General features: G+C 42.8%; 1 protein-coding gene across 4 annotated transcripts in view; it reads right to left on the bottom strand.

Annotated features, from left to right (window-relative positions):
• KATNA1 (katanin catalytic subunit A1) overlaps positions 1–22859 on the bottom strand; it is a 46841-nt gene that overhangs the window by 20311 nt on the left and 3671 nt on the right. For all 4 annotated transcript variants that reach the window (XM_006114953.2, XM_025180628.2, XM_006114952.2 and 1 more), the window contains 3 exons: positions 10495–10668; positions 6984–7141; positions 1545–1728 (listed from right to left, as the gene is read on the bottom strand). In XM_006114953.2, coding sequence (XP_006115015.1) covers positions 1545–1728; positions 6984–7141; positions 10495–10665 — 513 coding nt within the window. In that variant the 5' untranslated portion in view covers positions 10666–10668. The remainder of the gene's footprint in view (positions 1–1544; positions 1729–6983; positions 7142–10494; positions 10669–22859) is intronic.

Genomic DNA, 22859 nt, shown 5'->3' on the forward strand with positions numbered 1-22859 from the left:
TCAGTTAACCTTCAGTTACGTGGAGAGGCTGCTACATGGGAAAACAGGGAGGCAGGAACCGGTGCTTGCGGGGAGCCTGCTTAAAAGTTGGCTCCCCACACACACTGTTTCCGGGAGAACCCAACAGTGTAAACTTGTAACTGCTGAATTTTTTTCAATGGTTACACATGTACATGAATAAATGCTTCAATATCCTTGGTAGGATTTGGTACTATCACTTCTATAAAAGCACGGAATCCTGCCTACTAGTCTAAAATTGACAAATGTCTACTATATGTTGTACATGCGGTTTCATTTCCAAGTGCCTACTTCTAAGTAAGCCGTTTATATTATGCCTAACACCACTATATCCAAGCGCATTCAAGGTACATCTACACAGCTGTGTTATTTAGGAATAACTGACACTATTGCAAAACAACAGTCTGCACCTATACTACAAGCAGTTATTCTGACAGTATCAAAATAATGGCAAACTCTGACTCCTGTAACCCTCATTTTAATAGGAGTAAGGGAAGTTGAAGGAAGAGTGCTCTCAGACTTCTTGCTGTGTAGACAGTGCCAAAAGCCCAAATAAGCTATTTTGACTTTAGTGCAATTGACATAGCTGAAGTTGCATAGCTGAATTAGGCTTTAGCCCTGTTGTGTAGATGTACCCTTAGTGATTACAAAACATTGGATTCTATCCATCAATTTTGTGGATTTTGGTTTGTGTCAAAGATGGACTGTACTTGTGAAATGTGATCTTTTTCAGCCATTATCATGTTACTATATGACACTGTCCTTCTGGGAATGGTACAGTTTGCCCATTATTGATTTGTAGTTCTGACTGCAAGGATAGATCAGTTCTTAGACTGAATCTAGATATCACTAGTTTGTTTATATAAAGAGAAATGTAAGTAGAGGAGATCAGGCTGACCATCGCAATGAGAGGTTTCAGAGCTCCTTTAAGAGTTAATTGAATCCCGAGAAATTTTACATCCAGATGATTTGAAAGATACAAGGCAACAGCCTCACACTGCTGCCTGCAAGAGAGTTGTATATAAAAAAAATAAGTCCCACAGGCTCAATTTGAATTGGCTACTAAAAAACCAGGAATACAATTTTATATTTCTTGTAAACATGTGCCTCAGAAGTTCCAATTAACTCTTATATAAGGTCTGAGTTACACGAGAAGAAGGGCTTTATGAAGAGTCAATATGAACTAAAGGAATGTGTACAGGATTCAAGATCAGCAGCTGGCAAGTTCTAAGCTCTGTCTCTGCTATTAATCCATGTGGTCTTACACTGTCCTTTAACAACGAGGAATTTTTTTTTGCAGATATGGACTAACAGCTACCTCTCTAAGACTATTGCTCTTCAGTGTTCATCTTCATTCATTTTACAGACATGTTCTGAGGTTTCATGTTTGTAATGTGTTTTAAACGTGAAAAGCACTATACAAGTGTTAATTTGGTCAAATAATTTCTTTGCTTCCCTCTAGTCTCCAAAGTACGGCTGCAATGAAATCAAATATCTAGACTTCATGAAATTGTCCACAAGTTTACCTTTTCCTCTTTTCCTTTATTCTGCTGATCCTTCTTTTCCCGGCCACGTACGGCTTTCCCTTTATCATTAGTATTTCGAGAGGAGGGCCGATGAGGGCCTCTGATGGCTGCACTTACACGGTTATTGTGACCTCTGCAATCATTGCACTGCGCAGACTGACGTTTTCTGGCTCCTGGAGAAGGCCTGATTTGTCATCATGTGTACAAAAAGTTGAAAATTTAAAGTCTATGATGAGCTTTAATCAAACCTAAAGTATTAGCTATGAATTACCCAAGATAAAATGTACATCTGTTAATTAAATAGGCAAGGATGATTACTTAAGATGCCACCAATATTACAAGTTGCCAATATAAAAGTTATCAAAGTTAAAAAATAAAGGTTACTAAGACTTCATACTTCTTAAACGCCCTTCACCCTCTGTCTATACTTAGCCTCTAGACAACAGAAGCTTAATACATTTATAATGTGCTAAGTACTCATGTTCTCGGTGCTGTACACCATTTAGATAAAAATAGCCTTCCTAGAGATGCTTATGCACCAAAAGAAATTGAAATCCCTTTATCAGAGTATTATTCTGCCTTATCACTGGCACAAAATGAAAAGGCTTCTCATGAATGCTAGGTCACTGGTTAGTACGAGTCAAAAATCCACTGGACCATTTCATTCCCTACAGAAGACTTACATATATTTTGCAAAAAAAGGAGAGAGGAGTTTTGGGGACTCCATTAAAGGCTCTTTATCAACAAAAAGCAACAAGTACAACTGCAATTTTTTTAAATACCACAGGAAACATCAGATGCTGACTCCAGAGATGTTAGTGCTCAGAGATGAATGCTAATGCACTAATGGAGAAGATTTCCTAAAAGCAAAATATTAAGGAACTTTTGCTACTAACAGAAAAAGTAGGGTTTCTTAATACAAAAGTTGCCTTACCAAAATCCAAGTCTGTGTCTCAAGCCTCCAAAAAGGCAGCATTGTCACCAAAGTTTTCATTTTCTAACCCTGTACTCCCTACCCAAATCTCAATATGACTAGTTTAACCCAAGAGACTATAATTTTAGGAAAAAAAATGCATTTCCCACCTCAAGAACTCACTGAAATGTGATGGCTCTCCTACTCTTCCTGAGACTCCTGGACCACTTTTAGATGTATGCATGAAATAAGTATGGAGGGAATCACTGATTTTTTTTCTTAATTCAAGGTCTCTCCCTATAAACACATTTGATGCTCCCTTTAACTACACTTAGTACACATTGGCATTAGTATGTGTTTTATTCTTTGGCACCAGCAAGACTATTATTCCTATTGATGCAAATATTTTTGCACACGATCTTGCAAAAAAAAAAATCCAATTTACAATCCTATGAGACAAATTGCTTACAGGTTATTTCTGAAAAATAAGAAAAAGGAAACTCCATGAGATTTGACTTGAATGACCTGTTGAAAGTTATGTGCAGGAGATCTCTAATACACAAAATTTGTGAGTATTCTAGGAGATCTGTGTGGTGATTGTGACTTAATAAAGCTTAACAGCTCTCTGCTTTCAGAACACATTTTCCAATATGGTTCCTACTTTTTGTGGTAGACAAGAAATGAAAGAACCTACATTAATGCCAATATGGTCAATGGTAAGCAGCACCTAACCTTCCTGCTCCCTAGTAGTATGGTGACAAATAGAACTTTCTCTTCCGCTGAAAAGTGAGATCTGCTCATCTTATAAACTAGCCAATTAGCCCATCATAAGACAGGATTTTCAGGTCTCTCCTCCACCTTGGTCTTCTCTCCTGAGCCTGTGGTCTCTCGTTCCGTCTCTCTCTCCTCCTACTGTCTCCCCCCTCTCTCTCTCAGCTCTTCTCCGCCTCCTGCCTCCCCCTCCTGCCACTCACTCTCCCATTCTCTTCTCCTCCTCCCTCTCTCTCCCCGCCCCGTTTCCCTTCCTCTTCCCCTCCCGCCGTGGTGCTCGGATGAGTGCTGCCTGCTCAGACGGGCCGCCGTGAAGAAGGGGTGCGGGTCAGTGATGTACACAGCCAGGGGGCAGAGCTGTGTATGTCACTGCCTGCCCTCCCCTTCTCCTCCCACCGCGGGGGAGCCCAAATGGCCCCTTGCGCCGCTGGCTCCCCCGCGACAGCCCGGCTGAGGGGCGCAACACTCAGCTGAGCGCCACAGCGGGAGGGGAAGGAAGGGGCAGTGACATACATGGCCCCGCCCCCTGTCCATATATGTCACCACCCCCTTCCCCTCCCTCCCTGGAGGTTCGGCTGAGTGTTGCATGCTCGGCCGGGCCGCTGCGGAGGAGCCCAAACACTCCCCAGCAGCGGCCCAGCTGAGGGGCGCAGCACTCAGCTGAGTGCCACGGCAGGAGGGGAAGTGGGGGCGGGGCGGTGACGTACATGGCCACACCGCCTGGCCGTGTATGTTAGTGCCCCACCTCCTTCCCCTCCTGCCATGGCGCTCCGCTGAGCGCTGTGCCGCTCAGCTGGGCCGCGGAGAGGGAGCAAGCGGCGGCCAGCGGCCATTTGGGGTCAGCGCTCCCCATGCATGTAAAGTAATAGATAAGAGAAAAGTATTTCCAATAAAATATATGATGTTAATGTCATTGACATAGTTCATTCATCACACCTTTTACTATATTTTCCATAGGGGATGCTGGGTATTTCTGCTTGTTTTTACTAAAGCTTGCCAGGAGACAGAAGGGTAGACTTCTGGCCTCTGATCAAAGACAATTGTTAATGTTGCAGTCTAAGTGCAGCATTTTGAGGGCAAAATAATGAAACATATTTAAGTGTTTAAAGGACGGGGGAGATTAAATACAAGCAAAAAATGATCAGATTAAAAATTGCAGACTTAAGTTGTAGCCAATACAGCTAACCTGCTTGTTTATAGATATATAAATGTCTTATTTCCTTATGGTTTTGATTGTTTATTATAAGAAGTTATGGTAGGTTTATATTGCCAGTTGGGCTGTGACCCAAGAAATTTTGGTCATATCCTGTATGAACTAAGGCAAAGTTAGTATTTTTGTCTGGAACTTTTCACTCCAGATAGCACAGTGAACTCACATGTCTTTGGGACCTTTCACCTAGACAGATGGTGGCACAGTAGTGACATATCATGGTTTAGGGGCTTCCAAGAATGCCCTCCAACTTAGCAGGTACATCTTTACTTAGTAAGATCATAAATAACCAGTTAAGACCAGACTGAGTAACTGGGAAGGACAGAAATAATAATGATACAAAACCATAAAAAGCCCATGGTAATTGACGCGTATGAGAATATGTTGAGATCAATGATATACTGAGCTATTGGAAAAAACACAACCCACCACTGGTAAGGTGAGGAAGTACAAATAAGGAGGAAAGGAAACATCCCCTACTGAATATGTATCAAATATAATATCAGCATGACATATTATAAAAGTGGCATTCCAGCCTAGCAATGGTAGGAAAAAAGAGATGTAGTCTTTGGGAGGTGCCAGAATGATGGCCTCTGGTGATGGAGAACATGATGGCTAACACCTCGGATTGTTCTAGAAGGAATGGTGCGAGTATCTGGTATGGAAATATAGATGTATATTCCCTATTTATCTTATAAAATTAGGATATCTGACTGCTGAATGTATTAATAAACTATACTTGCAATTACACAAGCGTTCCTACAGTGAGAGTTACACCTGTGCACAACGATAGAATGAATTGATTACTGGGCCTGATCCTGGGACAAAGAACCTGTCAACCCTAAAGGTGGTAACTGGGAATTTATAAGCAATCTTAGGCCAGGCAACAAAATAGAGAAGTTATAAATATCAAATGTAGAGTTCATTTTGATATGGATTAGACAGGGTTAAATACTTAAAAACAGAAATCTCTGCTTTAGTTTATTACCCTTCCCTCCTTTTAAAATAAAATATAACAATCAAGATGAAGAACTGTCATCTTCTGGCTGACTGATTCCATTTCAACTGTCTATTTGACTATACTGCCTTTTTAGAAAACAAGTTCTTCAATACAGGGACTGTCCTTCCACAACTAGGGATATTAAATATTGGCTAAATCAACTATTCAATTAACCTCATGAATTCTTACCTGTTACTCAACTATCCTGTAGTGCCCATGGGTGGAGCTGCCAGCCAGTGCACTCTGGCCCCACTCCTGAGGGAGCCCCTGCAACTCCACGCTGCTGCTTCTCTATCAGACCCAGCAGCGCAGGGTGTCAGGTGAGAGCTAGTACATGAGCGGAGCTAGTTTAAAAACCAGCTCCCCCTCACAGACCATCTGCCTGTCACCCTGTGCTGCTGCCTCTCATGGGGGGGGGGGGGGGGAGGAGAGAAGAGAGAATGCACGTACTCTACAGCATTAACCTATAAGCTTTTGCTTATCCATTAATCGACTATACTATTACATCCCTAACCACAACAGGGCCCAAATTCTCATTGGGGATTTTCAGTACTATCACAAACCAACATTAAAGCCACTAAAATATTCACTTCTACATAAATATAGTTTAAGCTTTTTAACCAACATTCAACACTAACACCCATTTCATCTTTAAGACCACAGAAACCTCTATAAGAATTAAGCTTAGTCAAAAACCACAAACAAAACTATTAGACTGATGCTAAACTTTCAAGCTGTTCTTCCCAAAAGAAGTACAAATGAAATCAGCAGGCTTTTGCCTGGGCACAGGGATCAATGACAAAACATCTTTTGGAATCAGGATGCAAGTCTTCAATTTTTATAGAAATTAAACTTTCATTTAAAAAAAAATCAAATTATATTCCAAGCCTTTTTGGTTACAAAGGCAACTTTCCAAATAAAACTGTCAACTGAAATATTTTCTTTAATTTGCACACAGATCCAATGCCTCTGCTCCTTGACAAAACTGTTCAAATTCAAATTGACCAAGATTAGTAACAGTGAAACTGACCACTCAGAACACACTGCGTAACAATAATTGTCAAAAACCATGCCATTTCAAGCTGGTGCTTGGGAAAGCAACAAGTAGCAGCACAGGCAAGCTCTGGAGTTATGCACTAGAGGAGGACTCTATAGAAAAGAGCCATAGAAACTGCTAGAGTAACAGATACTTCCCCCTCTCCTTCAGACCAGCCGCAATTCATTATAGGAAGGAGAAGAAGGGAAGATAAATACAGCAATGGAAAATTAGCTTCCTTGTAAACTACAGAATCTTCACATTGTACTTTCCTCCTACAGCTAGAGGTTGACTAACAGTTCACATTTATCAGACTATTAAAGACAAAAAGAAAAATACATCCTAGAATCCAGAAATCTCACGCCATTCCCAGAATTTGGTTATTTAGAGGTCATGAGTTTCAACATCCTGCACCTTGGTCCTAAAAAAGGGAGGTGTTCTCCAAGTGCAGATTCCCACTGAAGTTGGAGAATGTTTCTTCCATGTTAACTTCTCAATTTTCTTCTTACCTACGTTCAGCTGGCACAGGCAAGGACCACACTTCTCCATCACGAGCTGGTAATTCTTGCTGTGCGGCTTTCAAGGGAGTGCAATCTAATTTAAAGCTTTCCAGTGTTTTCATTATATCCTTCACATGCTTAGCTTCCACACTTATCTCCTGCCAAACCTAACGCAAAAAATATGAATATTAAAGCGTATTACTATTCAATTTGTAACAGAGTCCTGCTAAAACCAGTATGAATGCACTCTGCTGGGTTACACAAGATTTCACTAATGATCTGAATCCTGATGCTTTAAAATTAGTCCAGTACATTTAAAATATTGATGTTGCTAAACAATATACTGTACATCAAATTTGTGGGTTTTTTTTGTCTTAACACATATTACACAATGAAGAACCAGTCATATAAATTAACAGAGATAGGTTTGATACTAGGGATGTGAAGGACAAGTCGACTATACAATAAGCAAATGCTTATTGGACTGTAGACATGCTAGTTGACTAGCCGCTTCCCCATCCCCCTTGCTGCTTCTATCAGAAAGAGGAAGGATAAGAAGGGGTACTTCAAAGTGGCAACGCCGCTTAAAACCTGGGGTCAGACCCCAGGTTCCACGCGGCACTGACACTTTGGAACACCTCATGCAGCCTGAGGCCAGCTGGGGTGTCCCCAGGCTGCATGTGGCGTTTCAAAGCGGCAGCACTGTGTGGAGTCCAGGATCAGCTGGGGACTCCAGCTGATCCCGGAATCCCCAGCTGATCCCAGAATCCACGCAGCGCTTTTGCCTTAGGGCTGTTGCTACATTTCAAGGGCGGAATCATCCTATCGACTAGTTGAAGAGGCAATGCAAAATGCATCGACTATTTGATTAGTCAATTAGTCACTATTTAACATCCTTATTTAATACCAACTCCATAAAAGCAGCTGTTCATTTTCATTTCAGTCTTAAAAAAAAGGTTACTCTTCGGAGGATAAAAAGTTACATCAAGGAGACATGAATATGTCGGATTTAAAAAAAAAACAAAAAACAAACAAACAAACAAAAATTGCTGTATTAGATAGCCAAAGCCACACCACTGAAATAAGCAGGGCTCAACAAATAATGTAATCTACTCGCCTGTGGAAGAGCCGGGTTCGGGTGATCTGCGCATGCGCAGATCACCAGACAGCACGGCTGGCGAGCGGGGCTCGCCGCAATTCGGCAAGCCCTGGAAATAAGAGTGATAGAATCATAGGACTGGAAGGGACCTCGAGAGGTCATCGAGTCCAGCCCCCCGCCCTCAAGGCAGGACCAAGCCCCGTCTACACCATCCCTGACAGATGTCTATCTAACCTGTTCTTAAATATCTCCAGAGAGGGAGATTCCACCACCTCCCTTGGCAATTTATTCCAATATTTGACCACCCTGACAGTTAGGAATTTTTTCCTAATGTCCAATCTAAACCTCCCTTGCTGCACTTTAAGCCCATTACTCCTTGTCCTGTCCTCAGTAACCAAGAGGAACAAATTTTCTCCTTCCTCGTGACACCCTTTTAGATATTTGAAAACCGCTATCATGTCCCCCCTTAATCTTCTTTTTTCCAAACTAAACAAGCCCAGTTCATGAAGCCTGGCTTCATAGGTCATGTTCTCTAGACCTTTAATCATTCTTGTCGCTCTTCTCTGTACCCTTTCCAATTTCTCCACATCTTTCTTGAAATGTGGCGCCCAGAACTGGACACAGTACTCCAGCTGAGGCCTAACTAGTGCAGAGTAGAGCAGCAGAATGACTTCACGAGTTTTGCTTACAACACACCTGTTGATACAACCTAGAATCATATTTGCTTTTTTTGCAACAGCATCACACTGTTGACTCATATTCAACTTGTGGTCCACTATGACCCCTAGATCCCTTTCCGCCATGCTCCTTCCTAGACAGTCGCTTTCCATCCTGTATGTATGGAACTGATTGTTCCTTCCTAAGTGGAGCACTTTGCATTTCTCTTTATTAAACTTCATCCTGTTTACCTCTGACCATTTCTCTAACTTGCTAAGGTCATTTTGAATTATGTCCCTATCCTCCAAAGAAGTTGCAACCCCACCCAGTTTGGTATCATCTGCAAACTTAATAAGCGTACTCTCTATCCCAATATCTACATCATTGATGAAGATATTGAACAGTACAGGTCCCAAAACAGACCCTTGAGGAACTCCACTTGTTATCCCTTTCCAGCAGGATTTAGCACCATTAACAACAACTTTCTGACTATGGTTATCCAGCTAATTATGCACCCACCTTATTGTGGCCCTAAGTTATATTTGCCTAGTTTATCAATAAGAATATCGTGCGAGACCGTATCAAATGCCTTACTAAAGTCTAGGTATATGACATCCACCGCTTCTCCCTTATCCACAAGGCTCGTTATCCTATCAAAGAAAGCTATCAGATTAGTTTGGCATGACTTGTTCTTCACAAACCCATGCTGGCTATTCCCTATCACTTTATTACCTTCCAAGTGTTTGCATAGGATTTCCTTAATTACCTGCTCCATTATCTTCCCTGGGACAGATGTTAAACTGAGTGATAATTTAATAAACTGAAGCATACCCAGGGCACTCAAATTGGCAAGTTAGAATAATACTAACTCAGTATTGTTCTCCACTAAGGATGTCAGGAAGCAGGTAATTGACTAATCGTGTAGTCAATACAATTTGTATCCACTACACAATTACTCGATAAGGCTCTGCATATTTAATGTAGGAACCAGGCATGCAGGCAGCCTGGCTCCTACTACATTTAAATTGCAGTGTCTCAGCAGGGGTAGGTCCCACAGAACTGGTGAGTCTTACTACACTTAAAATACAAAGCTCCTGGACTGGCATGAGCTAGGACTGAGTTGGGCTTGTTCAGTCCCAGCTCACACCTCGTCCAGAAGCCATTGTCCACAGCTAGCCCCAGCCACCACAAATAGGCTGCTATGGTAGCAGCCTCTGTCAGCGGCCAGTCCAGGTCACCATGGACAGGGGCTACTTTGAAGTAGCAGCCCTTGTCCACAGGGGGGCCCAGCTCCCTGTTGGAACCCACCCCCATGGACAGGGGCTGCTGTCAGAGCAGCCTCCGTCTGCAGCAAACCTGGGCCTGCTGCAGGCAGAGGCTGTTTTGTGGCAGCCTCCCCTAGCCATCCTTCCCTGCTGCCTCTGAGATGGTACTTGGGGAGGGGAGGGGGGAGAGAATGGCTTTTAAGCCAGCTCCACCCAGCACTGGCTCCTGTTCCCCACTCTCCATTTCTGCCTGTGATACAGATAAGCTTAGGCTTATTGGGTAGTTTACTAAGCATCCCTATTCTCCACTCTTTTCTTTCTTTTTTTGCCCCTGGCAAAGTAGTTAGTTAATGAAACCTTAAGCCTATACAGTTGTATTACAGCTTACCAGGGAATAGTTTAGATATTTTTACATTTCTTATGCAACATTAAACTAAATAATTTATATTAACTATATACTTTGTAATTAAATGTTCACTGGCAAAACAAAACTGCTCACCTGTTGCCATTTCTGTTGCAGGTATGCATCTTTGACAGAGTAGAGGTATTTGTTCATTTGATCAAGTACTCCTTGATAGTAGACCATTGCAGAATCATAGTTTCCCAGCAAAGCATATTCACGGGCCAGTTTTACATTCTCGCTAATCATAACAAGACTCATACTCAACATAAGCTGGAAAAAAAAATAGACAGTTTTGCTTAAAATTCAGTATGAGAAATCAAATCGAAGCATATATTTGAAATAACTTCCAAATTAGCAAACATTAGCCTAATCAATTAACAAGGATGCCAAGAGTAGATTCATTAAGAGGAATCACAGTGGGGTTATGCGGTCAATATAAAAATACAAATGAGTTATACTTGTCCATAGCCACAGATATACGTGAAACCTTTTTATTTCACAAGTTGTGCTGTCATGCAGTTTTATACTTACTGTAAAAACATATATGCAAGTGTACCAAGATTACAGGACGCTGGGAGTCATGACTGAATATGCTCTGTGACGGGGTGCAGTCACAGATGACCCCTCGGGGGTGCCTCCCAGGGTGCTGACAGCCACTCGCCTTTCTGCTCTGTGGGGCTCCTCACTGCCTGGTCCTGCTGGGCCAACTCTGCTGGTCTTCCCCAGCCAAGGCTCCCGCCCCCACCGAGAAGCAGTATAGACACTGAACTTTTTCAGGTCCGAGAGTGTAGTTTAGGACCCAGCCTCCTGAGATAGCACTCCTCAGATGGGATCAAACCCCAAAGAATTAGGTAAGCCACCTTTAACAATGAAAGGGGCAATGTGCACACTGGTTGCCCCCCAGGTAACAATTATTTACACTGGGTTTGACAGAAAATAAAATCAGTTTATTAAGTAGAAGCAGTAGGATTTAAGAAGCAATAAGTAAGAAAAGGCAGAGCAAAGTAGGTTACAAAATAAAACAAACGCTTGGCTAGTTCTACACTAAAACCTCAGTACAAGCTTCAAACTCACCCTAAAACCTCTTTTCCAGCTGCCACTCTAAACCAGGGCTGTCTTCCCACTCTGGTGTCTTTGGCTCCTTTCCTTCAGGTGCAGCCCAGCCAAAAGACTCAAGCCCTCTAATTTCCTATTCTTTTTGTTAAAAAATTGAGGCCACTCTCTACCAACCACTGCTCACACTGCACGACAAAAGCGATAGTTTAACAGCTGAGGGTAATACCCCCCATGTCTCTCATTCACACATCTGAAACCCACAAAGCATTCCCCACTCCATGTGTCTAATTTTATGCCAAAAATGATACATACAAAGAAAGATAAAGCGAACCAGCAGATTGTGACATGCAGATTGAGGGGTTATACAAAATAATTTGCTCAAAACACCTTTGAGTTATGTATATTCATGTCCATAAGTCCATTTCATAAAGCATGGGGGGGGGAGAGAAGAGAAAGACGTGCACCGGTCACACACTCCTCCCCTCCTTTCTTTCCCATCACTTCAGGTTTAAAAAAAAAAGTGGTGTTACGAGCAAGATGGTCTGAGATTCAGGTCACCATCTGCCTTGTAACCCTGGCGGGGTCTCGTGGCAGTGCAGCTTTGGTCCAGATCTCGGACCCAACCGCCTACACACCAGTCATAATCAGGAGTGTTGACAAGCACCCAGTGACTAAGGGGTTAACTAATGTCTCCTGTACCTAGCCAGGTACTGGGTGGTCAGTCAACAACAATGCAGGTAGGAATTTCAGACTGGAAGAGAAGGGTTCTCTCTCTCTGTTCTTTGTTTGAGGGGCAGAGAAGTTTCTTCCAAGTACTAAGAGAGATGAGACACACTCCTCTCTCCAAGAATGGATCTCTTACAATGTGTAAGTAGGGAAAAGTTTAGCTAGTCAGTCAGGATTTATTGTTTGGGGACATGGAAATAGTGTCTGAGCTTGTTAAGTGGTCCCCCCCCTTTTTTTTAAACTAAGTCTTCAGCCTAGAGATTTTCCCTGAGAATCTATGTCAAATGGTGGCTCTTTCCATTCAACCAACTTACTATGCTTGCAACTGTAGCTTTATTTTGATAATAAAAGTTTGGGTTTTTTTCTAATTAGCTAGTATTGATTGATTTGTGTGTCCTGGAAGGTCTGTCTGTATCTGCATGCATGATTGAGGGGTCAACTACCACAGACTGCAGCTGGTTTTTCCTCTTTTCTTTTTCAAGCTCTTTTGGGCAAAACGAGCTTGGGGTATCCCTAGGGTTAGTTTCTAGTGTCCACCCCTGTTTGTAGGTTCAAAGCACTTGATGGTGGCAGCAGATCCCCCAAAATCTGGGGTTGGAGGGGGGGGGAGTTTTTGTACCAGAGCCTGTAGAGGCAAGGTTTTGGAGCGCCCTCCCAACTCCGGCATTCGTCACGCAAGAGTGGGGAACAGCCTTGACAACACCTCATCCTGATTTTGCCCAACCAGAGGATGTTTTGTATGCTGATCTTAGTACGCTCTGTTCCTTATATCCCAAAAGACAGAAGGCCTTCGTCTTACAAATCAGCAAGGTCTGCTGGAGATCGTTTCCTCTCTCTTGCTGAGGTGTAGGAGCCATGCTAATTCTTGGTCTTTCACATTCAAAATCAGAGCAACTCCCAATGGTGTAGCTCTTTTGTCTACTGTTATTTAAAACACTCCTTTGTCTAGGAAAGACCTTTTTATTGCATCTAGGCTAGGCTGGCTGGCGTTAAACATGTTCTAGTTTCATCACACAGTGAAATTCTTAACTTCACATATACTGTAAAGTACACATGTAAACATTAACAAATAGTGTTTTAGCAGCTTTCATATGATATTTCAAGGCATATTTTATACAAATATTATTGCACTGTGTAGGGTGCAAATACACAGAATAGGGTCAAAGTATTTGCTCATACTCCAGCATCATTAAAAAAACCCAAAACCTATAGATCTCATGTAGCACTGAATTTATTATTAAAGAGAGTCAAATAAGGGCTCCTTCCACACCTGGTGACTTGAGCCATGAGAAAAAGGGCTCTCCCACTTTCTATAGCTTTTTGTTAGGAACCTACCAGCAGAACTGGAACATATAATGAGCAAGGCAATGCCTGTCAGTTTAGGAACAGGAGATAATACTCTGGGAGGAATTCAGCACCAAAATATTATAAATTCAGCACCAAAAAATTAAAAGTTATGCACAGAATATATTAAAATTCTGAAAAATTCTCAATATTTTGTTTCTCAAAACAATATCACACAGGTTTCAATTAGTTTGGTAATTTATTTAAACTACAATACTATGGATGGAGAATGGGAGTGCAGAGTACTGAAGGAAATCCCCAAACCACTGACTAATAGCAATATAGCTAGGTTTGACATTTTATTTTTAGTCAAACATATGCAGCCATATGCTCAGTGTTACATCAGAAGAAACTGATGAGCAAGTGAGGGCTGAGAAATCAAACTCACAATTTATATTGGTTACTATCTCCCAGCAATGTCAGCAGCAAACAGTTCAGAGCACACTTTGATAGGAAATATTTTCATTCCAAAAATTCTGACCACTCATTTCACTGGTATAGAATAATTTAAACAAAATAAAAATTGTCAAACTCATCTCCTTATATCCTACTCTCATAACATGAGAACAAGCACTGATTTACATAAAGTGTTAGAAGTCACTGAGCTAGGTCCCAAGCATGTCCGGATTTCTCTGAAAGCCTCAATATGAGAAGCACACAAATAGGTACCACACAGAATCGTCCCCAATACCAGGACTGGCCTTTTTCCTCAGAAGAGAACAACTGTCTCATTTGAAATGAACCATATACAAGACAGACTCCTCTGACATCTGAACACCATCCCATTTCTAAAGTTATTTTTCTAAAAGCAGATAAGATTATATCATCTATTTAGAAAGTGCGTCATAAGTGGCAATACATTTTTACCATCTCCAAATCTGAGTTTTAAAGACAGCTTATATTGAAATTTAAAGTAAAACATTTATACTGGATCAGACCCCGACCCATCTAGTTCAGTATTCTGACTTCATCAGTAGCCAAAACTAGATGCTCAGGAACAATGCAGAAAAGACCACACAATAGGCAGACCTGGGATAATCTGCTCCCCATGAAAATTTTATCTAAATCCTGAAATGCAAGGTTTTATTTCAGTTCCAATACTCCTATTATTAGCATTAACTACAAGAACCATGGATATTCTTATTTTATATACAAATATTCCATCTGAGTTTTGCTAAGTCCCTGGCCTTAATATCCTGTGACATGGAGGCTGCCAAACCCAATTATGTTAAAAAGGTTTCAGTTTGCTATATTCTAGGGATGTTAATTTTGATTAATCTGCGAATAGAGTAGTCAATGGAAATTCCATCGGCTACTCGATTTGTTGATGGGGGTGGTGGTGGCGGCGCTCGCTATCGTGCTGCCTCTTTCCCTTCGAAATGTACAAGAGCCGCAAGGGGCTCTTTTACATTTCAATGGGAGAGGAGCAGCAGTTGGGACCAGCACGAGCAGGGCTGTTTCAATCCCCACTCGCCTCATTTCCCCGCTGCCCTTGCCTCCCATGCCCCCATGGAGATGGTGCTGGGGGAAAAACTGACTTTTAAGCCAGTTTCCCCCCCCCCGCACCAGCTCCCTCCTCCCCCCCAGCACTAGCTCCCCCTGCTTGCTGCGCCTCTGATATATGCAGCAAGGGGAGGAGCAACTAGTCAAGTTCCCACTCAACTATCCGATAAGCATTTGCTTATCAAGTAGTAGACTAGTCACTTACATCCCTACTACATTCATTAAATATCTCATTGGTGTCGTCATAACACAGGAGCAATCTCCTCAGCCATTCATTATTTTATATATTATATTAAAAAATACTTGAGAGTTAGGAAATGCCAGAATTAAGGTTTCCCATACAACTTTGATTTGTCCACTTGTACATATAAGTTATGGCAGTCTTTAATTACATGATCACATGCTATTTTCCCACAGATCACAAGCTATTTTTCCACAAGAGCCCAACTCAATTAGGAGTTTAATACATAGAGGACACACCATCCAAACTCTGCATGAATACTAGATTATTAATTACTTCATGATATATACTCATAGTATTTGAGGTTGACAATTTTTTTTTAGTGCTACTGTGAAATTAGGTGAGGCATATTTTACAGAGGACAAACTGAGGTACAGAGATTACAATTAAAATTGGGTACCCAGTTTGAGACACCTTATGAGCTGACTTTTCACAGTATTTTGCATATTTACAACACTATACACATAATCAAAGTACTACTGCCATTCACTTCAGTTGCAGTTGTGAACACTCAGCAATTTGTAAATTTGGGTCCAGTGTCTCATGCTGGAAATCTAGAGCAGTATTCCTATGTTCTTTACTTTCTACTGTGAAAACTCTTAATTAAGTTTCTATCTTATCTAGAAACTGTGGCAATTACAGGCTAGAACCAATTTCCTCTGGTATAGCATTTAATTTCTGTAGTCATGTGACCATCTTTCTCTCACACACACTTTCTAAATTCTCGGTAAGGTAGGTGTCCCACAGGCAACTACTTTGAATGAGGCAGAGGTCCCACAGAAATAGTACATTACTATATAATTAAATACTATAATACATACACACACACACACACACACACAGGGAGAAAAAATATATAACATTTAATTCTATTATTTCCTAACTTTCAAACACTTGGCTTCGTAACCTTAATGTTTCTATTTAATTTAAGTCCCCCCCCCCCCCCCCACTAAAGTAGTGGCTCTCAACCTTTCTAGACTACAGTACTCCTTTCAGGGGTCTGATTTGTCTTGTGTACCCCCAAGTCTCACCTCACTTAACTACTTGCTTGTATTTATGTATGGCATAAATACAACCAGAAAGCAAGCAATTTCAGTGTTACCATCTTATAAAATAAGTTGGAATATAAATATTGTACTTACATTTTTGCATAGTCAGGTTGGACTTCCCTGGTCTGACATCCTCAGGATATGACTGGTTCCAGATGAGGGATTTTGCCGTACCAAGGGAAGTAATTTCTGGCCCTCCTCTGCTGCCAGCTCCACCCCCTGTCCTGTTGCTTCACCAGACTTCTTGGCTCCCTTTGCAGATCAGCTGGATCGCATGCTGGCCTTCCTAGCTCCCCACCACCTCCAGCCCAGCTGGGCTGTATGCACCAGGCTTCCTAACCCTCCCCCCGCTAAAGCACAGCTGAGCTGCGAGGTGGCTCCTCTCTCCCCACACCCCCGGCCACATGATGCCCCCCCACACCCTGAGCCTAGCTGGGCAACACACTGGGCTCCTCCTCCTCCTCCTCTCCTCCACTGCACCCAACTCCTGGGCCTCCCTTGCAACCCTGCAGCATGCTGGGACTCTGACCCTGGAACATCCCTGGCCCTGTCAGACCACAGGTGTTGCTGGACCAGAGTCCTAGTTTACAGACGTAAAGCTGTATAAACAAGTCTTTCTATGAAATGTTAGTTTGTACGGACCTGGTTAGTGAATTTTATGTGGCCTGTCTTAAAACTTCACAAATATGTATTCTAATTGAACTGATGTACTACTCCTGGAAGACCAATGAGTACCCCCATGGGTATGTGTACCTCCATCAGAGATTCGCTGAACTAAAGCAACAATTTGTGTGGAGTTGAGAGGCAGTGAAAATGGATGTTAAACTTACAAATGCCACTTGTCATTGCAGATTTACTCAGCCCTCACACCTGGGGAGATGGGTAGAAGTGTCATGTTACTGAATTTTAAAGTGAGCAGACAGATCACTGCTGCGCCCATGGGGATGTTTGCCCCAAATTCGGTACAAAGTGGGCCACATGAGGTGTCAAATGAAAGCTTATGATCTACTGATTCTATGTATGTTACTCTTGCGCTTGTATGATATTTGTATATGGTGTTATGAACATTGCTCTCTGCTGGTACTGTGAACATTCTGAGACAGAGCAATGGACCTGGACTGCCTGTTGTAAAGAAGGAACGTCCAGTGAATGACTATGCTAATTAGCACGGCTCCAGGGACAAGGACTCTCAGAGTGGCCAATACACACCTGAGGAATGCATCTGGAAACCAGCCAGGAAACAATGGCTGCTAGCATGTGAAACACAGATAGGTCACTTGGACCATGTGACCAGCTCCAGCTTGGGAGACACCAGGAATGAATATAAAATGCCATAAGGCAGCCTCCATCTTGTTATTGATCCCAGATGCAGCCTTGGTAGGGACAGGGAGACAGGAAGAATTGCTGACCCATCCTGACATAGGATGTACACCCAAGGCTTTTAAGCTAGCAGTTTGTAACATCTCTGCTAACAGCCTACATCAAGAACTTGGTGATTGATGTATGTAATGTATTTGCCTTAACCTTACTCTCAACCTTTTCTTCCTTTTATTAATAAACCTTTAGATTTTAGATGCTAAAGGATTGGTTCAGTGTGCTCTTGTGGGTAAGACCCAAAGTATAAACTGACTAGGAACTGTGGCTGGTTCTTTGGGACCGGGAGGATCTGTTCGGAGTAGGTGAGATTGGGTTCTACAACCTCTCACCTATGTGTAGGCCCAGGACTGATTGTGGCACAGGGAGAGCTGGGATGTCAGAGGGGTTTTGCTTTTGAGGCTTCCTGCTGGGCGGCTTGGCAGCTGAAGCACTCTGTGTGACTGGTTTGCAGCCTATTTGGGAAAGGTCTCTAGTTGAGGACTGAAAGTAGCCCTGGTTTTGAGCAATTCACCCTGAGCAGACGCCCTCAGCGGTGCCCAGACTCGTCCCGGTCCGTCACAAGAAGCATAGCAGGGTAAGGAGCAGCAGCAGATGGGGTCAGAGGAGCACTAGCACCAGCATCACACACCTGAGTCTGACGACCCAGGCTGGCAGCTGCAGGCTTTATAGATGTACCAAGTGATGACTAGTTTCCGTTCATGGAATAGTTAAAATTAAAGCCTTTTCCCAACCTACAAATTATTTATCAGAAGAGATCTATATAATGGTTTCTGGTTATGTAGGAGATATTACCATATGAAATATTCAAGTTCAAGCATTTCAAGTATATTCATCTTACCAGATACACCCGTTTGTCTGTCCTATGACTTAACTGATGAATAAAGCTGTTAAAACAACAAGTTAAGCAAGATGCTAATTTTAAATCAAGTAATGGCATGTTACTTGTGTACAACTAAGCTTTCAAAATAAAGAGTAAGAAAACCAGAGTATAGTCATATTCAATAAATACAGTGCAGAACTCTGAGCTGGCATTCTTTATAAATCTATGCAGGGGAACACACAGCACAACCATATGCATGTTTTTCCTCACAAATGTGTGACATCGCAAAGAACAGAGGAAACAAAGGAAACGAATGATCCCTGAATATAAAGTAAAGGCATGGAATGCCTAGCAAGAAATACAAGGGTGAGAACATGAGGGGTTGATGCCTCAATGACTTTTCCAGCTTTAAAAAAAAAAAAAAAAAAAAAAAAGTAGTAAACATGCAAAGGAAGAAAATAGGCAGAGAATGATTAAGAAGAAAGTTATATCAGTGAATTTTTGTGTTTCCACCAGTTGTTTCTCAAAAAGTTATCTGAGGGCTTCAGTTTAGATGTGGCTGCTAAAGAGGCAACACTAACGAAACTTAAGTCTTTTTGCTGCCCCAATTTTAATTTACACTGTCTACACTGCAATTCAAAGTGTGACTACAGCAGGGGTGGGCAAGAGGTGGCTAGCGGGCCGGATCCAGCCTGCCAAGCCACTGGATCTGGCCTGCAGCTGCCTCGCTGAGATCTTTAAGCACAATGTAGCTGCAGCCATTTTAAAAGGTGGCTGCTCTATGCTCGGGAGCAAGGAGGGAGGCTTTGTGCTCTATTCTGCTCCTGCCCCATCCCCAGCAAAATCTCTCAGCTCCCACTGGACAGTTTCTAGCCAATAGGAGCTGAAAATTTTTGCTAAAGGCAGGGGCAGCTAATGATGCCTCCTCCCCACACCCGGCCTGACCCAGAGCAAAGCCACATGGAGCAGCCTGCAACTGCAGCTCAAGTTCCTGCAAGGTGCTGCCTAGATAAGCACCTCCAAGCCAGAGCCTGCCTCTAGCAGTAACCCCCCACTTCACAAATACCTGCCCCAGGCCACCACCCAAATCCTTTGCATCCCCTTCTCCCAGATCACAACTCCCTCCCACATACCCCCTTCTACAGCCCCTCCCCAAAGCCAGAATCCTTTCCTTCACCCCAAACCTCTGGGTGAAAGAGGGGGTTGTGATCTGGGGCAAACTTCCTCAGGCTCTACACCCCCTCCAGCACAATAATCCCCTACCCCAAGCTCCCTTCTGAATCCAATTGGTCCCAGACCCTCTCAGTAGAAATGCAGCCCTTGACCACTTGCCAAAAATCTTGGAGTAGCCTCCCATTAAAAATTATTGCCCACCATTGGACTACAGCATGGGTAAACAGCTACAAATATACACACTTTGCTAGCCTGCACTGAAGCCCATGCTATTTCATTTACACTGTTAATTTCATCTGTACTAGCATAGATAAAGGTAATACAGGTATGCAGTGTTCCCTAAACTGTATGGCAGCACAGCTTGAAAGGCGATTGATCAGCCCTGCCCAGTCAGAGGCTCAGGGCTCTGTGGATGGAGCTGACTGAGTGGGGCGGATTAATCATCTGTGAAGTTGTGCTGCTGCACAACTTAGAGGGAACAGCAGAGGTATGGTATGCTGGAATCACATCATGAATTGCAGTGTGGGCACAACCTACTTGAGCAAGGCCTACCTTAGCCAGGCAAATACCTTACAATGCCAAAGCAGCAGATAATTTCTTCCAAATTTTGAGTCCCAGAATGTGACATGCTATTTTGGGAGTGATAATTTTCATAACACTTAATGCCTTCATATTTGCATCAGTTTGTACTATCGGTTTTTCTTCATTTATATTGTTGGATAACATGGATTCTAAATATTTAAAATGTTTCTGTTGCTATTTCAGGTGAGCACTATAATCTACACCAACACTATCTTTTAAAGAATAAGAATAAATTATGCAAGTTACATGGACTACGTAGTACTATTTCCTCTTTACCATTACTGTTATAGAACCAGGTGCTGTATACAAACAAGCATATGCAAAACTACACTAGAAGAAAAAAAAACCCGGTTCTTGTACTACACAAAGTATTTTAACTTAAAATATCTAGAACCACTATGCACACAAAGCAGATATTCTATATAGTATTCTTATCAATTAGAATCATTCCCTTGAATTGTACTCTATGAAATTATCAGTAGACAAACAGTCTCTAAGGTGAAAATGAGTTTGTAAAAATCACCCCTAGGCAGGAAACAATTCAGTCAAAATAGAATTTTGCCTTCTTAAATGTAATGCTATGCTGAATCCCAAAAGGTTTCAGAGTTAGAATAATGTAATGCATAGGACTTCCCAGAGATTTTTTTTTTAAATATTAGTCATTTTAAATATCAGCAAACTTATTCCATTTTGTTTTAGGTGGAACGAATCCTTTCCTTATAGTCTCCCCCTGTGCACAGAACTGGAAACATGCCAAAGAGTGCTACCAACCAAGGCCCCGAACTTCAGTTTCCTAAATTTGGCCTCCAGGATCTCTTTGCTATCCTGGATATGGGCGGCTAGCAAGATAGGTGGGAGAAGGCACTGCCTTCCCAAACTGCCAGCTCGGCCCCTGCCACACAATGCCTACCGTAGGTGTTCTGGAGGTGGAGTTCTGCTGCCTGCATCCTCCAAAGCCATGGTGCACACCCGCCCGCCTTCCCCATAGTGCTGGGATTGCCTCCCCGACCTTCACTGACCACCTATGCTTCCCTATATCGTTAGTACCTACATGTACCATGACCACTAGCTCCACCCAGAACTACACACTTGTATTTAGAACTCTCAAGAGACTCACAACCTACCCACTAGACAGGCAAGTCAAGATGTGGTTCTCCTGATCATTGCAAACATTATTATGTTTCTAATTATCAAATCCCCCATAACTGTGTCTACCAATACTTGGAGATCCCTGCCCCAAAGAGGTATCCTCAGTGCAAGAATTTTCTCAGTTACACATTTACATAAAGAGGGAACAGGTGGAAGCCAGTACTCATGGGGAGCCAGCTTTTAAGCCAACTCTTCACAAGCACTGGCTCCCTGCCTGTCCACTCTGCTGCCTCTATATTAGAGGCAGCAGCACCGGGATGGGAGGTAGGGAGGGCAGGCAGCTCTGCAGGAGCTGTTATGCACAGCAAGCCAGCTTCTCTCCCACCTCCCCACCCCCATGTACCATTTCTCACCTGTCTCCCCCGCACCCTGCTGCCTCTCTATCAGAGGAAGCAGCGTGGGGGGCAGGAGCTTTGTGGGAGCTAGTACTTGTGGGGAGCCTGCCCCCATGAATGGCTGTCTCTGCGGGAGGCAGCAAGGGGAACACATAGCTCTGTGGGAATGGGCACACACGGGAAGCCAGTTTAAAAGCCAGCTCCCAACAGACACCAGCTCCCACCTTCACTCCCTTGCTGCCTCTGATGTAGAGGCAGCAAGGTGGGTGGTGTGTACAGTTACTAGGATTAACCAATAAGCCTGGGCTCATGGGTTAATCATGTAAACAACTACAGGCTAACATCCCTTGTCCCTACTGTGAGATCGTTTCGTTTTGCTCCACGTAGATGTTCTCCTTTCCTGATACTTTCATCTATTACAGCACAGAGGCTGTCAAATCAAGTTGGGTCCAGTCTATTGTGTCCTGAAAAGTCTCATCTATGTACCTCTAAAAAAACCTTAAACACAAGAAATGGTCCTGCAGCACTTTAAAGACTAACAAAAAACTGTGAATACTATCTTGAGCTTTCATGGGCACAAGCCAAATTCTTCAGGTGAATGAAGAATGTACCTCTCTCTCTCTCTTAGTTCCTCCAGTTCAGCCACTCTGGTCTCTAAAGCCCGTACACTGTCTAAGGGCCCAGAGCTCTTTGCACCAAATTCACACATATCTGCCATCAGCCATAGAACAAGTTGCATGCCACATCGGGAGCAATAAACTGGATAAGCTCAGCAACAGAGTGGGGGCTCTATCTGCTTTCTCTCTTTACACCTGCAACTCATTTCTTTGTTGAGGTCTTGCTTTTTCTGGGGGTTTTTTGGGCTCTAAGCATATAGCTAATCAGCCTCTCCCCCCACACACACTCCACTTCCCCTCTAAACTCCCTCACAAAATTACTGTTAAATGCTCCTGTTCCATAGTGCCTCTGGTTGCTTGGGATGTGAATGGTTATTCAATAAATCCCACCCTTAAGAAGTAAGGCTTACCAATTCCAGTTAATCAGTAGAGGCTGAAACAGCTCCCAACCCACCACAGGCAGGGGCTGCTCTGACCTGCCAGCTGAAT

The sequence above is a fragment of the Pelodiscus sinensis genome, chromosome 3 (assembly GCF_049634645.1).
Source record: "Pelodiscus sinensis isolate JC-2024 chromosome 3, ASM4963464v1, whole genome shotgun sequence".
In the NCBI taxonomy this organism is placed as follows: domain Eukaryota; kingdom Metazoa; phylum Chordata; order Testudines; family Trionychidae; genus Pelodiscus; species Pelodiscus sinensis.